Raw genomic sequence first — 23,385 nt, 5'->3', positions numbered from 1 at the left:
GCATCTACAGTCTTATTTCATCCCACCAGAACATATCTGCTAGGAGGACAGAAGTTTCTGTATAGAAACCCAGCAGCAGAGAGAACTTCATGATTGTGTTAAAATGGTGTAAATTGAGTATTTGATGCAGGTTTTGACCAACGATGTTCCAAATTCCTTCTGTAGATTAACTAGCTAAACAAAAAGTGGGCCAGGATCTGGTAACAGTCTCCACAATAGCTTTATTCTGCAGCTGCTCCACTTGACCTGGATATAGAATGTTCTCCACAGCACAAGCCCCATGTACCAGGCACTAAGGAACACAGACTGAATGCTCGGAAAACAAGAGAGGCAGAGGGAGGGGCAGGCGTTCCTCAATAAGTAAGTAGGATCCATTCGATGGATAAAATAGAACTGCTCTCCTGTAAAGGCAGAAGACAGCTTATCGTTGGTTCAATAGGTTCTGGATGTTCTAATAAGCAAGAGTAGCACATAAGTAGCTCCGACGAATCCACAGGAAGCCTCAATTTATAGGCAGAGCTGCTCACATCTATTATTAGGGTTGCCTTACACTTCCCTGCTTGTACCATTGCCAGGCTAACCATTTAGGGTGAAGTTTTCCATGCTGGATGTCTCTCTCCCTCAGGCTGAGCTCTTTTTGGAAAATTTCAGCCAAAACAGTTCAGGGAACGGTTACGGGAACAAGGCCAAGGACAAACACATTGTATTGCCCATGTTCATAGAGTCAGACAACCTTTTCGTTGAGAAGCTCTAGCACCTCCATGCTTTGGGATTGGGACTTGAACTTCGGCAGGTGGGTGGCTTTCGTTTCAGAGCTATCGCTTGGGCCTTCCCTGTGAAAGTCTGCCCAAATTCGGTCAAGTTATAAGCCTTGGGGAAAGCTGCTGTTTGCACATGCTCAGCAGAGACATGCTTAGCTTTGCAACGCTTTCCTGAAGATTCCACCTGCACTGAGCAGGTTCGAGCTCAGGGCTGCAGGGGCACGAGCAGGACTTTCCCTGCAATTTCATCTCCCAGCTGCACCAGGCCATATTGCCTCCAGGTCTGGGCACCAGAACTTAGAGCAGGGAGCTTGCCTCTCCTGTGCTCTCAACGCCCCGTCTATTAGGTCAACGCATCATGGAGGACAACATTGCTTGAATTGACTGCCCAAGAGACAAGAGCCAGACCTAGGGGAGGAAACTGGGAGCCAGGATGGAAAAAGGTGAGGGAGACGGAGATTTGAGGATAAACCAGAGGGAAGCCTGGGACTGGAGGGCAGACAGATCTGATGAGGAGCTGGGTTGTGGGGATGGGAGAAACTGGGATTGGCTGGGCAAGGAGACTGGGATGAGAAGCCTGGGAGCAGAGACTGGATGGGCTAGGTGAAATGAATGGGACTGGGATAAAGAGCAAGGGGTGAGAAAGAGACCGGATTGGAACTTTGCCCAACACTCCCATCCAGAGCCTGGAATGGAACCCAAGATTCCCAAGTCTCACCGTTCCTCTGATGTCAGTAAATATCTGTGAAACCCACAGGCAAAGTGTCTCATCCTCTTTCAGTGCTGGTCCACATAGAGGATGCCAACCTACTACTGCTATCATGTGCTCTGTTAGCTCAAGTGGCAGTGGTCAGTGGGGTGCATCTGAAGGGTTCGACCCTGCTAATAAGCCATATAGGTGTCAATATGATGCCACTTGTTGGCATTTCTATTTTCAGTTTGCTTTTTTAAAAGCCCTAGAAAATTATACACACAAAATATGTGAAAGGACCTTAAGGTTGCAAAAGTCAAGCACTCAAAAGTTAAGAAATGCCAGAATTAAAGGTTGTGTGAGCACTGGGACAGAGCAGTGAATGAGGCAGGGGTTCTGTCTGGGGAAAAAAATAGCATGTGATCATGTAATTAAAAAGACTATCATAATGCATACACACAAAAGGGCAGAATTAAGGTTGCACAGGCAACCTTAATCTGGCATTTCCAAAATTTTCAGTGCTTGATTTTGCAATCTTAACAACATTCTTTTTAAGGCAGCTTTGTGTGTGGAGTATTAGATATAGGACATGAGGGGGGATGAGTTTGTCTGGCAGAGCCAGAAGGGGCTTGTTATTTATCTATAGAATGTCTGATTCCCCCCCATCTTGCCAGTGACATGTTATGACTGAATCAAAGCCTATCAATTGTCTGCCTGAACCAGGTCCATCATCATGAAAATGAAGGGAGCTATTCCATGGCTTTAAGTTCTCAACAGCTGACAGTGGCTTTCATTTCTTTGAGAGTCCTTTTCCTGAAGACTTAGTGTTATAAGCATTCCAGTACTTTGCAGTAATATGGGAGAGTTGTAATCAATGAGGGGGACAGTGGTTTCCGGCATTCACTTTGGGGACAGAGGGAAGGGAAGAAAACACAAAAATATCCATGGAATTCAACTTTGCTGAAGTTGACTGACTGGCTGGAATTTGGCATTTGATATCCATGCAGTATGGAAATCGCGCACAATTACAACCAAGTATGTCATTTTTGCAAACCTGATAGCTCTCCATTTAAAAAGAAAGAAAAACCTGAGCCTAAACATTTTTGCACAGTTGGATACTCACTTGCAGACTAGCCTCCTGTCTTCATATTTCCAGTACATTCACAGGACTGGTTTGTTCCTTTATAGAATTTTCCCTTTTCATTTCAAGGTCAGATTTTCTAGAGAGACACTGGTTAAAGCTGCAGGGCTGGAACTGGAGGGCAAAACACCATTTAAGTATTTGTTTAAAATATACTTTTGTTTCTGAAGAACACAATCAACACTTGCCTCTGAACTTGGCTGTTTGTTCCTGCTCTAGAATCCATGATCGAGAACTGTTGAAACTAAATGCAAAGAGCCCAATTCTCTCTCACACCAGTTTTATACCAGGGTAGCTATTGATTTCAGTGGACTTACTCCGGACTTAACATGAGAGCAACTGAGATCAGAATCAGGCTATATAAATTTAAACAGTACTGTGCAGTATTTGATATTATCAATAGAAATAACTTGGTCTCCAACCTATAAATACACCTCCTGCAATAAAGCACTAATAGGACTAAGCAAAGAAATCTCTTTGACCTCTGAAAATAGGAATTGCTAATCAGTTACCTATGCACACAATCCTTGGAGTATAAACATCCTAAAATGGAATTTAATTAGATTCTGGTAAGATATCCTCCCTCAGATCAGGATCTGGCACCTGGTAGTCTACAACACATGGTTTGCATTTGTATGCCTTAATAGATAGTCATTAAGGACACAGGCCTATTCCTGCAGCCTCTTTCCTCACACAAGTACCCCACCGGTCAACATGTAGCACTGAGACGCCGGTTCTGCCTTCTGATGCAAGGCTTATGCCTCTGTTGATGCCAATGGAGATCATGTTCAGTGGTGGAACTTTGCCCTGGAAGGGGGCTGTACTGTTTCATGTAATATATTTTGCCTGCATATGCAGAAAAATTATCCTGAATACTACCCTTAAACTCAGTGGCAGCTATGAGGTGCTCCGGGCTTTTTTTATTATTAATTATTATTATTATTATTATTATTAAATAAAACAACCCACTAAAATCAGGTCACATATTTAAGCACCTAAATATGGCCCTAGGAACCAAACTTTAAGCCCCCATTTTAAAATCTTGGCTATTGCATTTAGCACAACCCTCTTGAAAGGTTACACTGGAGAGTCCTGCACAGAGCTTCTCTTGTCAGCAAGACACAAAACTATTGGACTCTTCCCCATTTCTTAGCAGAGGTTTAAGACTGCAGAGCTCTGTTGTGAGGTTGACGCCATTCCCTTTACAAGATGCACTACAGCATACACAATCCTATTCACGAAGTACCTCTGAATAATCAAAACTAGACTACAATAGCGAAAGAAACAAAAAGTAAAATCATTGCTTTCCCCAAGCTCATGGGCAAGTAAACAAACTGTCCCAATGAACAAAATTCAGTCATTTTACATTGGGACTCCTCAGTTATTTGGTCTTCTAAGAAGTAGCACCTCACTAGTTTCTACTAGTTAGAGCCATTTATATATACAGCAGTACTTCAGCTTCGAAAGCTGTGGCTCCAAGAATAGAAATCCCAAGGAGAGAATATCGCATCTACTTTAAAGAATACACAAGGGTTGTTCTTGATGTTAATGTAAAATATTGAGCAGTGTTTTACAGATTCATACTGTGGACAAAGATGACACTGGCCACAGTAGTAACCTCTAGTCCCCATGCAACATCAGTAAAGGGCATTTTGCTACGCAAAACCCATTGCAAGACTTCGTTCGTGAGGTTTCCTCCTCCACATTGAGTCCTCAGGGCTTGGGGTGAAGAATTTTTATTCTCGGCATACAGTGACCTACTTGAGATGACCTGATCATTCGAAAAGCCTGATTTCCAAATATGACAAATGTTCCACCACTGCTAACACCATCAGAAACAATGTTAACCACACAGTAATTCAGTGCCTTTTCTGTGCTTTGGCAGAATAGTCTGGTAATACCTTGTATGTCACCAGGATCTTTAAGTGTTCCAAAGTACGTATGAAAGCATTTCAATTGTTGCCTTTTGATCAAATACAAGTGGTACAGAGAACCCTGCTGCCTTCTAACCAGCACTTAATACACTGGCGTTTTTCATAGCACCAACCAAATGATACATCTCATCCACCCTGCATTCACATACACACCTGCCTTCTTCAAGGAGCTAATTATCCCACCAGATGGCAGACATTTCGTGGCATTGTCTACTGAAAGCTCTGGGCTGTTGCACCACAGCTAGAAAATTAAACACTGAAAACCAAGTCCATCTCCATTCTCCAGACGGATTCCATCCACTTTAGCGTGTGCTGATTAACGAACAAGTGATCTTTCACCTTTTTATGTAGTGACTTACCCAGCAGCATTTAGCATGGCAATTAGAGTCCAATTAGCCCTCAGTCTGAGGTCCAGAAAAGCCCTGGCTAAAGATGGCTGCTGCTGAAAGAAATGCAGCATCTGTTCCGTGTGTAGTTTTAGAGAACTTACAAGAGTCACCTAATACTGTTACCCAATAAATAAGGCTAGATGCAAAATGAAGTTACATGACTGAGCTACATATAGGAGCCAAGTGTGTGTGTTTGTTTTAAGGGCATGTCTCTCGGGTTCAAAATAAAGGCACCAAGACTTAGGCAAGATCCATTGTCTATTTCATTTGGACCATGACATTAAGTTAAGCTGCTGCAATAGAGATGAACTCTACATTAAGTTTAACACCACATTGATTTGCCAAATCCTGAATGTATTTTCAGAAGCTTGGTGAAACCAGTTACTGGTTAGTTTCCATGTTAAAGTGAGTCCATGTGTATAATCCAGTTCTCCTAAACAGAGTGGAATTAACAAAGACAAATGGCTTTAAATCCCATTTATTCTACCATTCCTGATAATCAGCCTCTTCAAACATTGCCACCCTAGTTGAGCACTCAGTACAGTGTTTGGTTTGTATCAGGTGGCATAACAGTCCAAGTTGGATGTGGGGCCACATCTTACCAAAGAGAAATTGAGCAACATGAGTGTTGATTTGTGTAGAATTCACAGTCACTTTTACCTATAGCCAGAAAGGGGAGGTAGACCACCAGCTCTTTCTTCTGCAAAAAGCAGAGAGAGTAAATCCTCTTCCTGGCTTGAGTAAGCAATGCTCCCCCTACAGCTCCTCTTCCTCACTTGGGCCAGGGAGAGCTTCCTGACTGTTTCAATCTACTTTAAAGCCACATCAATATGCAATGCTTGTACGATAGCCACCATTTTGGCAAATTCCAGGGACTGAACCAGGGACCTCCAGAACTAAAACCATGAGTCTCCATAGCTTGAGTTAGGGATCCAGGCTTAGTAGGTAAAAGCTGTAACAGAGACCCATAACCCTCTGTGGGTCAGGCACCGAAGGATGGGGACAGACGGACAGACACGCACACACAAAAAAGGGGTTTACATTTGCCATTAAGCCCAAATGCTACCCCAAGCTGCAGATTGGGGAATTCCTCAGGGACCAAGGGAGGGAGGAATTCTCCTTCCAGGATACAGAGCAGTGTATTGTTCCATGGTGCCTCTCAAGCCTCAAGCAACGTCTACAGCACCTGTGTCCACCCATGCCACCACATAGGGTGAATGGCCAGTCAAACCACAGAGTGCCAGATCCACCTTCTCCACCCCCACATTCCTGGTTTCTGAAGTGCCCAGGGAGCAGGCACCCATTGCATGGGCTAGCCAAATCCCTCTCTGGTCCAATCAGGGCAGACAAATATACCATGTGACCAATGTGTCTAATCAGACCAGCTGGAATTTTAGTTTGTGAATATCAAAAGCTCATGTCAAAGAGTCACGTCAAAACAGTTCAACAACAGTGAACAGCAAACAAGTCTATTGACACAGAGATCTGCTCCTGGACAATTCACAATCAGAAAAATGCTGCATTCGACAAATACTTTGTTTGCTACACATAGTTCACCCGGCTCTAGTTACAATGTATCATAAGGTCTTGATTATAGGAGGAGGCTGAGCACATGTTCATAAACAAGACATGACCTAGAGTGCAATCCTTGCAATGAGTCAAGCGAAGAGGGAAAATTATGAATCTCCAGCAAGGATGTATTGTAAATTCAAATGAATATTCAGAACCTTTGTCATAATGCTCCCTGCTTACAAAGTGCAGTGGCCCAAAACATAGCCAGATCCCAAACTAGTGCAAGGGACACTTCAGTGACCTGCCAGTTGCTGTGATGACTATAGCAACTAATACTTTGCATTGCTATAAGATTAATAAAGCATTGAGACAAATACAGCACCCCTGAATCGACCATCAGCAGAAGGGACTGAACCTGTGACTTTTGAATCTAAAAGCATGAGCCTCTACTGCCAAGCTAAAAGCCAGCTCTCTTAGCCAAGACTGTAGCAAGCTGAGTCTCTCTCTCTATGTGGACGAAACAGCAAGAGAGGACACAGAGCACCATCTCTGAGTGGATGTGGCTTACATACATTAATAAATTAAGCCCTGCAAAAGTCATGTGAAGTACTTTTCTCCAGACGGGGAAAACTGAGGCAGAGAATTAACTTGCCCGAACAGCACAGTAAATTTTCTGCACAGCCAGGAACGGAACCCAGCTCTGACACCCAGTCTCCCGCTCTTGTCAGCAGACAAGGTTACCTAAATTTTCCAGAAGTGACTAGTGTTGTCGGTGCCTAACTTCAGATACTTTACAGGGTCCAATGTTAGAAAGAGCTGAACACCCCCTCTGAATAATCAGGTCCCTGTAGGTGTCAAATTGGGCACCCAAAATCACTAGCCACCCCTGAGACGCTAGATCTATATATCATTTACTACTTAGTTTAATAATCATTGCAGGCAGGGACCATCTTTTTAGTCTGTGCTTGTGCAGCATCCAGCACAGTGGGGTCCCTAGTGCATGAGTGGGGATCGTAGGTACTACAATAATAATTGGGAAAAAACAAAGTTTTGTTCCAGTCACACCCAGTGGAGTTTCATGTGCAGGGAAACAGGAGTATCGGGGTTGCAATCTGTTGTAGGATCACAGAGCAGAGTTTTGCCCTCTGACTGAACGGTCATTGTTTTGACCCAAGTCAAGGGCCACATTCTGCAGAGTACTCAGAGTAGGGGAGCTACTATAAAGAACAGGACGGCTGTTTCGGGAACTTTGAGGTTAATCCATTTCTAGTGGCAAGAACAGATGCTTTCAAACAGCAGCAGCATTACTGCAGTAATCACAGCAACACCCTTTGCAACCGTGTCGCTGCTCCAATGAGGAAGGCTAGGAGATTCCATCTCTTTCATAGCATCTCTTTCTCACACAAGTACTTCATTCCAGGACCCCATTTTAATAAAGGGGTGAGGTCTAGTAGCCACTGAGTTACGAATGTGATTTTAATAAAGATTTAGCCCTTTATCCACAGCGAGAAAAAAACACCTCAATCAAGATGCCATGTAACGGTAATGCAATTACGACAACTTCCTTTGTGCTGGTTAGTAATTAGATGCATATGTGGCTGTACCCCACCAGCAGTTCACTTCTCACCTCTCTGTGTACAGCGTAGTCCTGGTCTTATCCTTGGGATACTGCATTGGTTACAATTCCACAAAAAATTGCATTCAGAAGGGCTGACCTACAACAGTCCCAAACTCATGCCAGTAAAACCCTTCTACCACGCTATCAGATGCAGAGTTATACTGTATATTAGGGGCTTGAGTCTCCTTTCATTTATACCAACATAACACTTGACATCTGTGGACTCCCTTACCCGCTGTGAATGGGAATAAAATAGAATCCATCCCCTATAGCTGGAGGGTGTTGGGATAGTTACAGATAAGGCTCGCTAAAAGCTGCAATTAAAGGCCTTTTCAGACTATAGGCTTCCAAAATAGTGTGACCATATGTCCCGATTTTATAGGGACAGTCCTAATTTTTGGGTCTTTCTCTTATATAGGCGCCTATTACCCCCCACCCCCTGTCCCGATTTTTCACACTTGCTGTCTGGTCACCCTAGTCCAGAAACTTTCAACCTATTGGGATGAAATTTTCCAGCCCAGGTTTCTGGCCAATGGTGATTTTAAAACAAAACAAACCAAAGCAGCAAACCCAGTTCAGCCATTTGAGAAAAAGAGAGTAAAAACAAAAAACCCACCCTTTCCACTATTTAAAAGAAAATTTTTTTTTAAACAGCTCGAATCCCTCAGTGGTTTGGGTGAGGAAGTCAGTCTTTAGGAAGGAGATCTGTTGGAAACTGAGTTTCATTTGGCCAAGTGATAACAGTTGAAAAATATGTAGCCACTGCATGCACTGCAGATTTTTTAACAACACTGTTTTGCAACATCTCCCAATTATTCATGTGATCAACTGGATGGGGAGGGGAAAAAACAAGGAGCCAAAGAGGTGGCACCAGTGGTTGAGGTAGGGCAGTGGAGCAGAGAATCCCTGCCTCACTCAGTGGGCTATTGTAAAGTGGAACAAAACCCTTTACATTTTTTTATTGTTTTAGGCTGCTTTTTTGTGTTAGCAAATAATGAATTCAAGTTTGCTTGGCTTTTTTTAAAAAAAAAAACAGCAGGCAATTCCATACAAAATAACCAAGTTAAAAGAAGATTAAGGTTGCAAAGTGAAGCATTCAAATTGCAGGACGTGTCCAAGTAAAGGCTGCAGAGAACCCTCAACTCTGCCTCTCGGTGCCGCTGTATGATCATATACTGTTATTGCCACAGAAGACCATCTCAGTCTGTGGGCTGGCTGGACACAACGTACACTGAAAGAGGCAGGGTGAGATCCAGGTTTCATTCTGGGCCAAATACTATTTGCAATTGCACCTGTTGTAAATGTAGAGTAAATCCATTCAAGTCAGTGGATTTATTCCAAGTTTACACTGATGTATCTGAAATCCGAATTCGGTCTTCAGTGAATAGCCTTGACGGTGTACAGTGAATGAGATGAGGGCACTCATTTAACAGCGAGGAGAACAGAATTTTAAAAATATATTTAATAAGTTAGTTTGGATTTTAACGTTGATTGCCAAGTAGTAATTTTTCTTTGTGCGCCCTTCCACTTCACTTTGCCTTGCCACAGGTTTGTTTTTAAAATGTCATACCCTTGCCTCATTTACTGTCAGGGCTGGCTCCAGCGTTTTTGCCACCCCAAGTGGCAGGAAAAAAAAAAAAGCCGCGATCTGCAGCAATTCGGCGGCAGCTTTACCGCCGCCGCTTCATTTTTCAGCGGCAATTCGGCGGCGGGTCCTTCCCTCTGAGAGGGACCGAGGGACCCGCCACCGAATTGCCACCGAAGAACCGGACATGCTGCCCCTTTCCGTTGGCTGCCCCAAGCACCTGCTTGCTGCGCTGGTGCCAGCCCTGTTTACTGTGCATGATCCATTCAACACGCTGAATGAGCCAGGGCCCTTCTGAAATAACATACTAGCATGTTAAAGACTATGCTGCACAAGGCCAGAGATTTGATTTAGTTGGGGATTGGTCCTGCTTTGAGCAGGGGGTTGGACTAGATGACCCCCTGAAGTTCCTTCCAACCCGGATATTCTATGATATTCTAGGATTTTGATAAGGTTGCACATGAAAACTTAGCCATGCTGTTTGCTGACTTTTGAATACTTCACTTAAGACCTTAATAGTCTTTTCATGTAGGTTTTTGGAGGTTGTTTTTTGCATGGTATATATATATATGATATATCAGCAGTGAGTGAAGCAAAATTCAGAAACCTCTATGGCAAACAGAGCAGCCGTTTAACAGCTCAAAGCAATACTACAAGCAGTTTAGGAAAGGAAAAGAATAAGCCTGCCATACCCAGCTGAAACTGCAGAACACCCGAGTTAGTATTTGTAACTAAGTAATATTAGTGTTGAACATAAATTAGTGGTTGTGATAGGCTGTAACACAGCCTATGCTGTAACAAATGGGATGAATTTAAATGGGAAATTTCTCTTCCCCTGCCCCCTCCCCTGATCATATAGTTCAGACCCCATACGTAGAAGCATAATAGAATAACGCTTTGCCAAACAAAATCTGAGAACAGGTGCAGGCTGAAAGAGGTTTTTCTTTCTTTTAACATAATCAGTTCCTGTGGCTCTCTGTTAGTACTAGCCTCATAAACAATGTGGGGAACATGGAATTCAAACCAAATGCTAGTGTTTAATTTCCAACATCAGGTACAGCACAGCTCATGTAAATGCCCCCACAAAGTGGATTTTGGCTCCTGAGCCCACAGGATGAAAACTCAGATGCAGAGCAAATACATAAACCAAAGTGTACTAAATTAAAGACATCAGATTCTCAGGCTGGCCTAATCCACAAGTTAGCAGAAGCGTTTGGTACCAAGCAGCTTGGCTTCTGGTTGCTTTCAGCTCATGAACTGGCATTCAGAGAGAAGCTAGGATGGATCCAAGTTCTTTTCCTACAGCATTTCCACCTTCCCATTAGGAAAGTCAGCTCTTCCACAGTCACCTTTGCAGGGCCGGCTCCAGGGTTTTGGCCGCCCCAAGCAGCCAAAAAAAAAAAAAAAAAAAAAGCCGCAATCGCCGATCTGCAGCGGCAATTCGGCGGGAGGTCCTTCGCTCTGAAGTGGAGTAAGGGACCATCCGCCGAATTGCCGCCAAATACCTGGACGTGCCGCCCCTCTCCGGAGCGGCCGCCCCAAGCACCTGCTTGACAAGCTGGTGCCTGGAACCAGCCCTGCACCTTTGAGCTGAAAAATCAAACTTCAGCCAAATTGTATGGTCAGATCTAGGAGCTGCTTTGAAAGCCTCACAGATGCCAATAACCACTCGGAATGGGCTCACAGATGTAATTAGAGAGTCTTTGATTGTTGCAAAGGGCTTTACCCAAGCAAATCGATATGTTGCTGTAGTTTTTGTAACAGCTTCCAACGGGTCTGCCCCTTGCAGATCTTCAGAAGAGATTTTAGCAGGCTTTTTAATTACACTAACAGAACCAAAATATTTGGGCTGTATAGTCGTTCAAAAATATATCTGTAGGGTTACAAGTCTAAGGGATTTGCACTTAGAGTTATAGAAAAGTACTGTTTGATATACATTAGTGATTTACAGTAACGTGAGCCAACACGACAGTGAGACAATGCATTGCAATTCAGATTAACCTGATTGGCTGCAATGCCATGCTGCATACGGCAATACACTAGTGTGAGACTATAGTTTGTTGCAAGTTATGTTAATTTACAGCAGCACGGGGCCAAATACCGCAACATCCCGCCAGACCAAATTGCCCCATATGTGCTCCCTCTCCCCCCTCCCTGCACATGTTACAACACAAGGGAACCTTGCAAAAAATATGCTTGACTTCACATGGCTCCACATACCAAAACCAATTCTCATCTGTTCCAGATTCAACTAAGGCAGCCAATGCAGGACTGCGTATCATTTTGTGGCATACTTTAATGCAAAGGTGATACGCTTTCACTCAGCACTCTGCTGCCAAGAGTCAGCTTCTATCAGCATGTAACACAGAGGTTTCCCAGGTGCATGATAGACTTTAGAAGGATTGCCACAACTCACACTGGTTCTCATGCTTCTGTACTGCTACCGCAGCTGGGAGAAATTCCCCTGTGCCATCCTCTTCCCTGGATCACTCCAGCCAGAGTCCTTCCCAGTCAGCACCTCCTGGTTTTTCTCCTTTCTCCGCTGGATCTCTCTGCTTGACCTACTAACTGAAGCCTTCTGTGCATAGGTCAGATGGAAAGTAACTCCCAAAATAGAAACCACATCAAGAGACTGGGGAGGAAAGAAAAAGAGGTTCCCCCACAAGTCCTCCAGTTTGCCAGGCACAGATGGAGGAAAGGGAACAAGGAGTATGCTGACACCTATTCTAGAAACAGTTTAATATATTAATTATACCATGGAATTTTTATATATATATTTATATAAAAAAAAAAATCACACATACACCCACACCCCCGTTAGGGCCTAGTGGCTTCCAGCCAACAATTTTATGACACCTGAATGAATTAACCCTCATAGCCATGCCTAGAGTGAAGGATTCCAATTGTATATATGGGATAACCAAGACGGAGGGGAAATCCTGATTCCCAGACTTCTGTGACAGCCACTGTGTTGGATATTTATGAGAGCCCATTATCCGCCAGATGGGCGGAAAAAAAGTGAAGTCTCGTTGATCACCTAGTTGACTGGATAAATGGCAAAAAAGACTCAAGTCAGTTTAGCTCTTGTGTGTGAAAATCCAAACTCCTTCGCCATTCACAAAAGCCAAGGTAATTTGGCCAACTAGGCATTGTCACAATGCCTCTTAGACAGCGCTTCATTTGTAATGAAAGAGGTGCTGGGGCCAGGGCTCAAGGAAGCCCTGATTGTGCATAGCCAAGATTAGAACTGAATGTATACATTTCCATACGATAGCATGTAGCAGCCCCAGGGTACTTTACACCAACATTAAAAAAAAAAAAAAAAAAAAAAAGGTATAGTTATTCAGCTATATTCCTTTGCCCCCAGCAAAACTGAGTCCTGTCTAGCTCCCTCAGAACGCACACACCGGCTGCAGTCTATAGATGGGAAGAGTAGTGCTCAGCCTATAGATTATCTGTTCGTCTCTCCCTCAAAGAGTTTGCTGCAGGGGTAGAATACTAGGAGTTTTGAAAGCTGGCTGTTAGGATATTCAAACTGACCTTCCCAAACCTTTTCAACTAATGCCCCATGGCTTCAGTCAATAGTTTATGGGACATGCAGGGCTGGCATTAGCAGCTAGCAAGCAGGGCAATTGCCTGGGTCCCCACAGGACAGGAGGCCTGCAAACTGTTATATGATTGGGCTCTAGCTCCTAAGTTTCTTCCCTATGCCCCAGCAAGTCTAATGCTGACCCTGGGGACATGGAAAAGAGATCTGCCCAGGGCCGGCTCTAGGAAGTGCGGGGCCCGATTCGAACAGTTTCGACGGGGCCCTGACAGGGATGACTTAAAAAAAAAAAAAAAAAAACACGTTAAAAAAAACACGTGGGGCTTGTACTCACCGGGCCGTGCTCCTAGTCTTTGGTGGGTCCTTCACTCGCTCCGGGTCTTCGGCGGCAATGAAGGACGTGCCGCCAAAGACCCGGAGCGAGTGAAGGACCCGCTGCCAAAGACCTGGAGCGCCGCCGGGTGAGTAAAAATTAAAAAGGTGCCTCTAGCCAGGGAAGGGATTCTCTGCCACTTGCCCCCCCACTCTGGGTGACCCTGCCACTGGGCGCGGGGCCCTCTTAAGCGCGGGGCCCGATTCGGGGGAATTGGTGGAATTGGCCTAAAGCCGGCCCTGGATCTGCCTATCCCAAACATCACACAGCTGCCTCCGATAGATGCCTCAACACCATCCATCCTGTGGGCCTCTGCGGAAAAAGTCCTTCTTGAAGGAAAATAATTGTTTCCCTTCATTTTTAAAGCTGGGGGATGCTCGACATCTCTGAAAAGTAGGCTCAAAAGGTGTTTCACATTAGGCACCCAAAAATCAGTGGCCACTTTCAGATATTCAGACCTAAAATCACTGCACAAGTTACACCTTCATCTAGTTCTATTCCTTTGCTTCTATGTGTATATTCATTTTATTAGTAGAAAAAAATTAATACCAATCAAACCAGAACTTCTCATGTACATTATTCAATTTCATAAGTTGTGACCAGGAGGGCTAATTTCTTCCTACTATGATAAAAAAATGATAAGGGACAGTCACAGACAGTCCTAGACCAAATGGCGCCCCAGGCAAGGCTCCTCCCCCCACCCCCCATTTGTTAAACTTTTGAATACCTTATTTTTATTGCATTTGTAGCCCTTTTCATGATTTCAATGCACAATTTGCATGCATGATTTATCTGCCATACAAGATGATAAATTTGCATGCTAGGATCTGTAAATCTCCAAGTCTGTGCCCCCCGGGCCTGGCATCCCAGGCAGTCACCTGCCCCTATAGCTGGCCTGGGGGGGGGAGGGAGAGTGTTTTTACTGCTACTCTTAGGTGCTATGGTAATACAAACAACTACAACCATCATCTTCAGTTTATAGTAGCACCTAAAGGCCCTAAATCAGATGATGGCTCCACTGTGCAAGGCATTGTGTAAATTTGTAGTAAAAGATAGTTCCTGCTGATTAGATCAGATTTGAGATTTTAGAGATAACTAGGCCTCGGTTGCTAGCTTTAGGTGTTGCAAAATTTTGTGCTCTGTATTGATAGTTAGACGCTTCATACGATCCATATACACACTGCCTAGCACCTTTAACCCAGAAGCTCAACCCAAACATCAGGCCTGAGCGGAAGAGGCACTAAGCACCATCCACTCACGTAAAAGTGAGAGTTGGAGGATTTCATCACCTCTCATGAGGAAGGCCCTTAATTGTCACAACACCCTGTGCATGAGGTAAGGGCTATTTGACAGATGGGGAAAACTGAGGAACAAAAAGGTTGAAGTGTCTTTACCAAGACACACAATGTGTCTAGAGCTTGGAGTAGAACCCAGGAGTCCCAGAATCCGGTGTCCTACTCTAACCACTAAAACCCACCACCAACTAACTCACTTAAGACTCCCTTCCATTGCCTATTCTGAAAGGATAGTTAGACCCAAAGAGACATCTTTTATCTTTTTCTTTGCCCTAGCAAGGCCCAACTGAACAGATTACGTACATGCCTGAGTGCTTTATTGAAGAGGGATAGACTTGGACAAATGCTTGAATGGCTGTCGAACTGGAACCTAAATATAGCTTTTCTCCCATGCACTTTTGCACACATCTAATCCTGGAGCAATGCATCAGTCACATATTTAACGTTGTACTGTTCTTTATTTTAGGCTATGATCTAGTGACTCAGCACTACTCTTATCACTGCTGTTTTTAAATCTCTAATGCCATTTGTTAGTATTTGTAGGCTTCAAATACCAACAAATGCAGTTTTCAGAAAACGAACAAATAAAGGTGATTGAAAAGGCAAGACAGGCCTATTATTTTCGTTCAGAAAAGCAGGAGTGCCCCATCTCCTCCCCCCTGCCCATACGTGTTTCTGCTGCTCCAACGCCTTTTCCTTAGTGCTGGAGAATGAAATGTACACGGAAGGAAGTTATTCATCAAACAATTAGAAAGCCAAGACAGTAGGAGTTTTCCTAAATGAACATGATTTAGTGGAATAACAAAAGGAAAAACAATGTCTGGAATTTCAATGCCTTCCTACATGTCCATGCTCTTGCAGTTACATTTGTTAGACCATTTTAGTCATCTTCCACTTAAAGCCCCAGCACGGAATACAAAAGTCCGAGGAAGGCTAAAGTTGCCATGTTATATTGTACTTATACAGGAAACTAGCATAGGCAGGGCCGGGGCTACCATTTAGGCAAACTAGGCGGTTGCCTAGGGCGTCAAGATTTGGCGCCAAAAAGCGGTGCCCCCAATTTTTTTTTTTTTTTTTTTTTTTTTTTTTTAACAGCATTCCTATGCCTCCTCCCCACTCCACTTCTCCCACCTCCCAGGCTTGCGGCGCCAATCAGCTGCCGCACAGCTCCCGGGGCGGGGACACCTCAGGGCAGGGCGGGGGGGGGGAGCTGCCGCAGGGCTCCCACCCTAGCTCACCTCTGCTACACACCCTCCCCGAGCACGCCGTCTCTGCTCCACTTCTCCCGCCTCCCAGGCTTGCTGCGCCAATCAGCTGTTTGGTGCCGCAAGCCTGGGAGGGGAGGAGAATTAGAGCGGGGCGGCGTGCTCGGGGAGGAGGCGGAGCAGAGGTGAGCTGGGGTGGGGAGCTGCCACACGGCTCCCCGGGAGGAGAGAGCTGCCGCGGGGGGAGCGCCTCAGGGCAGGTGGGGCGGGGAGCTGCCGCAGGGCTGTGGGGTGGGCGCAAGGTGGACTTTTCGCCTAGGGGGCAAAACATCCTTGCACCAGCCCTGAGCACAGGAGGGTTCAATTGCTTGGCAATAAGCTAAAGGTCCCTTTTACAGCTTGGTTACTTGTTTGAATATAAACCAAGTAGTTTGTGGCCAACAGCTCTTGCCACGTGATGGATATTTGCCACCTCCTGAGAGATGCAGTCCCTGTGATCTGCAGTTGCTCAGCACGAGGCTCTTGGGGGCTATACTCCAATCCCTGAGTGGCTGTGCATTCAGACTACAAACATATCACCACAAATGTAGCAGTCTTAGTAGAGACCCCGACTGCTGAATGACTCGAGGGTCTCAGACAACACAGCAATGGAGACACTATAAAAACCCAGATAGATGGGTTGACAGTCAGGAATGAACCTACATCACAAGTCCCCACAACATGTTGATCCACTAGACCACAGCTATCCCAACCTAAATTTCACATTAAGAAATCATCGCCCAAAACAACCCCAACAACATTAGAAATCATTGGAATTTTTCCCACTGGAAAAGGTAGTTTTGTCTGAGCAGACACTTTTCATAGTACAATGTCAATTTCAACAAGAGAGCGATTTTCCAAAAGGGAGATGCTAAATGAGAAGTCTAATTTCAAAATGTCGAGGGGAAAAAAAAAAAAACACAACATTTTTTTTCGATCAAAATGAATTGACATTTCAGATTTGAAACTTTTTTAATGCATGAAATGGTTTGATATTGTGACTCTTTGTTCCTATTTCCAACAGGAACTAGTTTTGAAGTGTAAAAGTTTCTCATTGGATGAATACTCCATTTCTGGAACAGTCCCACATACCATTATTGAGAAACATTTATATTCGTTCTATGCAGTGTAGTTACAGTCATGTTGGTCCTACGATATTAGAGAGTCATGCTGTGGAGCAACAACATGTCTCTTGCATTAGTTCCCTAATTTTATATTATATTAGTCCTGTAATTTTACATTTACAAACACAGAGTAAGACGTTCCCTGCCCTGACATGCTTACAGTCATGCGTGTTAACACTTTTTTGGGGGGGGGAGGAGGGCACTGATGTAAACCTATAATATAGAGACACTGTTGCAGTCTACTCTGCTTTAAAACCAGGATAAAAGACAGTGGTATGAGCTCCTTTCTACACCAGTGTTAACTCATCCACTAGGCAGGGATCGGCAACCTATCAGAAGTGGTGTGCCGCGTCTTCATTAATTCACTCTGATTTAAGGTTTTGCGTGCCAGTCATACATTTTAATGTTTATAGAAGGTCTCTTTCTATAAGTCTGTAATATATAACTAAACTATAGTTGTATGTAAAGTAAATAAGGTTTTTAAAATGTTTAAGAAGCTTCATTTAAAATTAAATTAAAATACAGAGTCCCCGGACCAGTGGCCAGAACCCAGGCAGTGTGAATGCCACTGAAAAATCAGCTCGCGTGCCGCCTTCGGCACGTGTGCCATAGGTTACCTACCCCTGCTCTAGGGATTTGCACTGGCACAGCAAAGAGAAAAACAGGGTTTATTACAAATGCTGAATGTTTACCACTCACGCTCTGATTTTAAGGGGTCAATAGATACAACAGTGAATTTTAAAAAGTGACTTAAGATCAAGATACTTTTGAAAGACTCCTAAGCCACTTTGTGTTACTGTACAGAGCTACTCATTCATTTGAACAGCTGTTTTACTTCTAGAGAAGTTCAGGGAGAAAGGGGGAGGGGGACACAGATCTAAATTGTTTTCTCTGTTAAAGCAGCAAGACGTAATAAACTAAGGGTGATTTACATTAAATTTGTGTGAAACTGATTTTACCGGAGACTGGTTCCCTTTTGAACATTGTAGCCCGGTTCCCTTTTGAACGCTGTAGCCCTTGTATAAAACCTGTAATTAGGTTTTTTCTTTGTTGAGCTGAACAACCTTTAGTTGCATTCCCTGGACTATAATGGTTCCCTCTACTGGCATAGCATGTTACATTTCAGTCATTTTCAAAGCTAAGGTTCTTGTGTAGCCTAGTGGACACAGTCTGGTGATATCAGAAGATTGTGGTTGGTTCCAAACCCTTTTGGGGTTATGTTTTCATTCAGAATTCCCCAGTACCTGGTTTGAGGAAGACAGGGAGTCTTATTGACAGAGATCAAGTCCTCAATTTAATTAGTGCTTCCTAAACAAAGGCTAATGGATTCCAACAGATATGACATTTCTTAGGTTGCATACAAATGCACAATGCGCTTTTGCAGGACAGGATGAGGCAAATTAGCCCTAGAGACTCTCCTGTTTTCCTTGGCCATTTAAACCAGGTCTCTTTGGGCAGTTTAGCAGGGCTGATTTTAACAAGAACTTGGCTTTTCTGGTTCATGTTGAATGATGTCGATCAGATCACCTAAACGCTCAGCTTCTCGGGTCTCCAGTGACTAGGAGAGGAACCTCACGGGCTCCCTCTGGGATGGGCTGCCTCCTACTGGCTAGTCCGAGGGGGGAAAAGGCTTTTTAACACAAGAGTTTCTACTCCCAATTCATCAGCATGCTGGGGAAGACACCAAAAGCAGCAATTTCTAAATGACCAGCGGGAGGGGAGATCATCCCTGATGTACAGCCACAGAAAGGCTGAAGTCCCTTGTGCACGCGTTATAAAAGTCTGCGCTTCCCCACCGTGGTGGTTACAGTTACTGGGGAAAGTTTCCATTCAACGGGGCTCACATTTCACTGGGCGAGATAAGGGGGCTGCTACAGCCCTGCTGCTAAGTAGGGGACAAGGCAAAAGCCACTGGAAGAGACGGACTGGATCTGGATTTACTCACCGGCGGTTGGCGAATCCGCTGCCCGGAGACCCTGAGCTCTGCTCGGGGTAGTTGTGCTGTAGAGTTGAGGCTGGGAATTGATAGAGGAAACCGGTCCCTACAGTACATCCATAGAAACAGCAGAACCAGAGCGAGAAAAGAGCCCGGTTCATCTTTACAGCTACAAATACTTTTGTTGACACCAAACTGCACCAAGAGGCTGCCTGGGAGTCACCGTGACATGCGACTAGACGAGAGGGGGGCCCCGTGAGAGTTTGGGATTAGAGGGGCAGGAGCTCCCTGCAGGGCACCGATTGCTGTCCGCTCCTGGCTTTGAAAGGGAAGGCAAGTCCTCTCCGCAAGCTAAGCCCTGGCGGCTGCTCCCATAGCAAGGGGGACCCCGTGTCCGGCGCTGGCTCTCTGAGCCCGGGGCGCACACGCAGCTCCGGATGCCTTTTCAAATTTGGTGAGGTTGGTTCAGTTCCGTCAAAGGGGGCGTGGGGTTTCTCCATTAACCCTTCGAAGACGTGGCCAGAGACCCCCACTGCTCCGGCGCTTCCCGTGTGAGAGACGGCTGCAGGGCTTCACACGTGCTGCGGATCACTGTGAAATTGAGCCTTGCAAGGGAGAGAGAGAACAGATGGATCCACTTGCAGCCAGAGGTGAAAGTAAGCCGGTACCGGCCGGTATGGAGGACCGGTAAGAAAAGGAGACTGGCTGAGGGAGGGAGAAGCCTGCCCCCTGCATAAGAAAGGTTTAAACTCAGCTGTTCCCTGAGCCCTGGGGGGTTAGGAGCAGTTTCTGGCATGCTTGTTAATTTCACTCACAGTTGTTGGGGGGAGGGGAATGGTGTGTGTGACCATGGCAGGGGCAGTTCTTTTCTGCCCCCAGGATGAGGGGATCTCCTATACACAAAAAATACAATCAAAATCAGGAACCGTTTCCAAGTTCAAATCTATCCTATTCCCTCCCCAGCAGAGGATCATGGTTGTGATGTCCAAACTGCTTGCAGATCCTCTTTGAAATGTTACTGTTTAAAAAAAAAACAACAACAACACAAAAAACATGGAGAACATGGTGGGAAGATGTGTCATGATGATCCGGGTTTATTTTGGGCAAAGCAATTTTGCTAAAGCAACTAAAGATTCACAGGGAAAGCAAATACCCCCATAAACAAACCCACACAGGGATTGGAGGGGAAAACTGGATATTCAGGGAAATTATTGTGCCTCCTTTGAAAGAAATAGTAGTTTTTATTCCACCCTCTTTATATATTGATTTAAACACCTGAAATGTCCTTAGGACATAGAGCGCAATCTCAGATCTCTTTTTGTTTTGTCCTGCCTGCAGAGTTTCAGAGGCTGAAATTGACAAAACTTTCTCTAAATATCTTGTATATTTCATGAAGGCTATTCCAGTTGTCCTTCATTCACCCCTGCCTTCCCCTACTACTAGCCACCCACTGGTGTGCCCCCTGCACTCTTTTATGTGCCTGGAAGGGAGATTAAAAAATCCTTGATATCTGACTTGCTAGGAAATAGGGAGGATCTAGGGAAAGCGGGGCACTGGTGGGCATGGTGCAATGCAGTCTCTTGCCCCCCTGGCTCCCTCCCTGGCTGGCTGGCTATGTTTTTTGCCTTGGTTACTTACTCCTTGGCAGACCCAGCCCAGCGGCATCTGCTGGCTCTCTGCAGGCAGCAGCAGCCCACAGGGGCTGGTTGCTGGGGTCGCTGTGGGTCGGCGGCAGGGTGCAGCTGCATTGTTTGTGACACATTCATACACATACATACTGTATGTATTACTATCCTGTGGGGAGAGCGCTGGTGCCCTTTTGAGGGGTGGGGGGACAGGGGAGACAGTATTTCTGCTGCTCACACTTCAGGAACTTCTGTAAGAGGCAAGGTCTGGCTGGGCACTGCCAGCGCATTTGTGGGCATCCAGCTTTTGGGTTGCTGCTTAATGGTGTCCCCAGGAAAACTTCCAGCCTCAGCAGCTGCTGTTCTCTCTTCCAGGCTGTGGGAGGGAGCCGCCCGGGAGACAGGGGAGGAGACGGAGGTCTGGGGGGCATGCGGCAGCAACAACACAAGCAATAGGAGGTGGCAGGCGGGGGCTGCAGCTCCAAAGGGAACCACTACCCACAGCAAAGCCGCCCCAGCCCCCGGCTCAGTCCTGGCACGTGGAAGGTGTGAGTGGGCCAGCCCAGCGGGGGCAAGAAAGGGACATCCATGGGAAGGACTGGATGGAGCAAAGCATCCTTATAGCAACTCCCACACTGGGCCATACAGCTGCTCTGGCTGCTCTCTCTGTTGTCGTGCCATGCCTCGAGATGAATGTGCTGCACGTCGGTCCTTTCCAAGCCACAATTTCACATATGGCATGGGATTCCACTGAGTATAAGGAGATCCCACACATGAAATGAATAGCAAGTCAGCCACATGACGAGTGGTAAGTGCAGTCCGTTTCACTGTAATGATGTTGTTCATCGCACTGAAACCCCTTTCGCAGTCAGCATCGCTTGCAGCAAGGGTGTCCACTGCAAGGACGAGTTTTTGAAGTTTACCAGGAATGTTTTTTCCTCCAAAAGCCTTGAATTCAACAAATCCCTCAGTTGATCAGACAATGCTCTTCTTTCCTTTTCTCCGAAATGGGGATTCTCTGGATTCTCTTGCCATTTTTCGGGATTGAAAACTGACAAATTGTTAATTAAGTTCTTATAATTGGAAGACCTTTCTTCACGTGTGCTTTGATCGGCTTTGTTTGAGGCAGTTGTAAATAGCAAGCCCACGTGATTACCACGTGGGGGGTACCATATGGCACTCAAAAGCTAACTTTGGAACAGCCATATGAATGTCTTCCTGGGAAAACAAAATCTTCCTGTCTTGCTTCGCAGATCTAAATCTACTCTGATCCAGGTATATTCTAAATGTATATGTACAGTATGGATGGATCTCTCAAAAAAGATAGACTCATAGACTCTAAGGTCAGAAGGGACCATTATGATCATCTAGTCTAGCTCTTCAGTGTAGGAGTTGGACCAACAAACAGCCCCCTGGGGAAGGACGGACTCCATTAAGCAGCACACATTAAGCAGAAGTTCCTGAGGTGTGTTAGCCCAGAAACACTTGTCTTCCCCCCCCCACCCCTTAAAAGGGCACTGGCACCTTCCCCACAGGGCAGTAATACATACAGTATGTACGTGTATGAATGTGTGTGTCACAAACAATGCAGTTGCAGCCTGGGAGTTGACACATGTTGCAAGAAACCATTCAAAATGAAGTGGGCAATTGATACCCCTGCAATCATAGGGCACAGGAGAGTTAGTGGGTTACAGATTATTGTAATGAGACCTAAAACTAGGGTCCATGATTTCTGGTCTCTAGCAGAGTTATATACTTAAGCTCTTAGGCTCGTCTTTTGAAGGTAGGGTGACCATATGTCCCGATTTTATAGGGACAGTCCCGATTTTGGGGTCTTTTTCTTATATAGGCTCCTATTATTCCTCACCCCCTGTCCCGATTTTTCACATTTGCTGTCTGGTCACCTTATTTGAAGGTGTTGTGCAGGTTTCCTTTCAGGACCAGGACTGAGAGAAGACGAGCACTCTGGAGCTCAAAAGCTTGTCTCTTTCACCAAATAGCAGTGGCTCCAATAAAATATATTACCTCCCCTGCCTTGTTTCTCTACATTTAGGAAGAAACTTCTGTTATGGGTAAATTGTTCCATAGTTGTCCACTACAGGAATCCAGCCACCTTTGTTTGAACTATGTGATACCAGCTCCTGTCAGAGAGGATACTGAACTAGAAAGATGACTGATCTCATTGGGTGTGGCTATTTCTGTGTTCCCATTCTTTTAAAATAAGATTACCTGCTGTGTTACTGTACTAAACTTCCTTATAATACTGCAGTGCTATATTGCATACTTCTCGCTCATTAATATTAAGATTCTTTATACCTGAAGGTAAATATCCAATGGCTGGAAACTGAAATTGGACAAATTCAGACTACAAATAAAGCATATGTTTTTAACACTGAATGTAATTAAACATTGGAATAATTTACCTAGGGATGTTGCGTATTCTGTCACTTGAAATCTTTACATTCAAGACTGTGGTTTTTCTAAAAAATCTGCTCTAGTTCAACCAGAAGTTATGGGCTTGATGCAGGAATCACTGGGTGAAGACTAGATCATCATGGTCCCTTCTGATCTTAAAAATGTATTACATATAGACTTTGGCACTGATTTGGT

The 23,385-nt window shown here is 44.9% G+C and overlaps 1 protein-coding gene across 3 annotated transcripts in view; it reads right to left on the bottom strand.

Annotated features, from left to right (window-relative positions):
• The window catches only part of COL26A1 (collagen type XXVI alpha 1 chain), a 228,148-nt gene extending 208,395 nt beyond the window's left edge, over positions 1–19,753 (bottom strand). For all 3 annotated transcript variants that reach the window (XM_034752568.1, XM_034752570.1, XM_034752569.1), the window contains exon 1: positions 19,160–19,753. In XM_034752568.1, the coding sequence (XP_034608459.1) occupies positions 19,160–19,311 (152 nt within the window). In that variant the 5' untranslated portion in view covers positions 19,312–19,753. The remainder of the gene's footprint in view (positions 1–19,159) is intronic.
• Positions 19,754–23,385: the final 3,632 nt, after the last annotated feature.

This window comes from Trachemys scripta, chromosome 18, assembly GCF_013100865.1.
Source record: "Trachemys scripta elegans isolate TJP31775 chromosome 18, CAS_Tse_1.0, whole genome shotgun sequence".
Taxonomy (NCBI): Eukaryota; Metazoa; Chordata; order Testudines; family Emydidae; genus Trachemys; species Trachemys scripta.
Note: the sequence above shows the minus strand (reverse complement) of the source record. Positions and strands in the feature narration are given on the sequence as shown.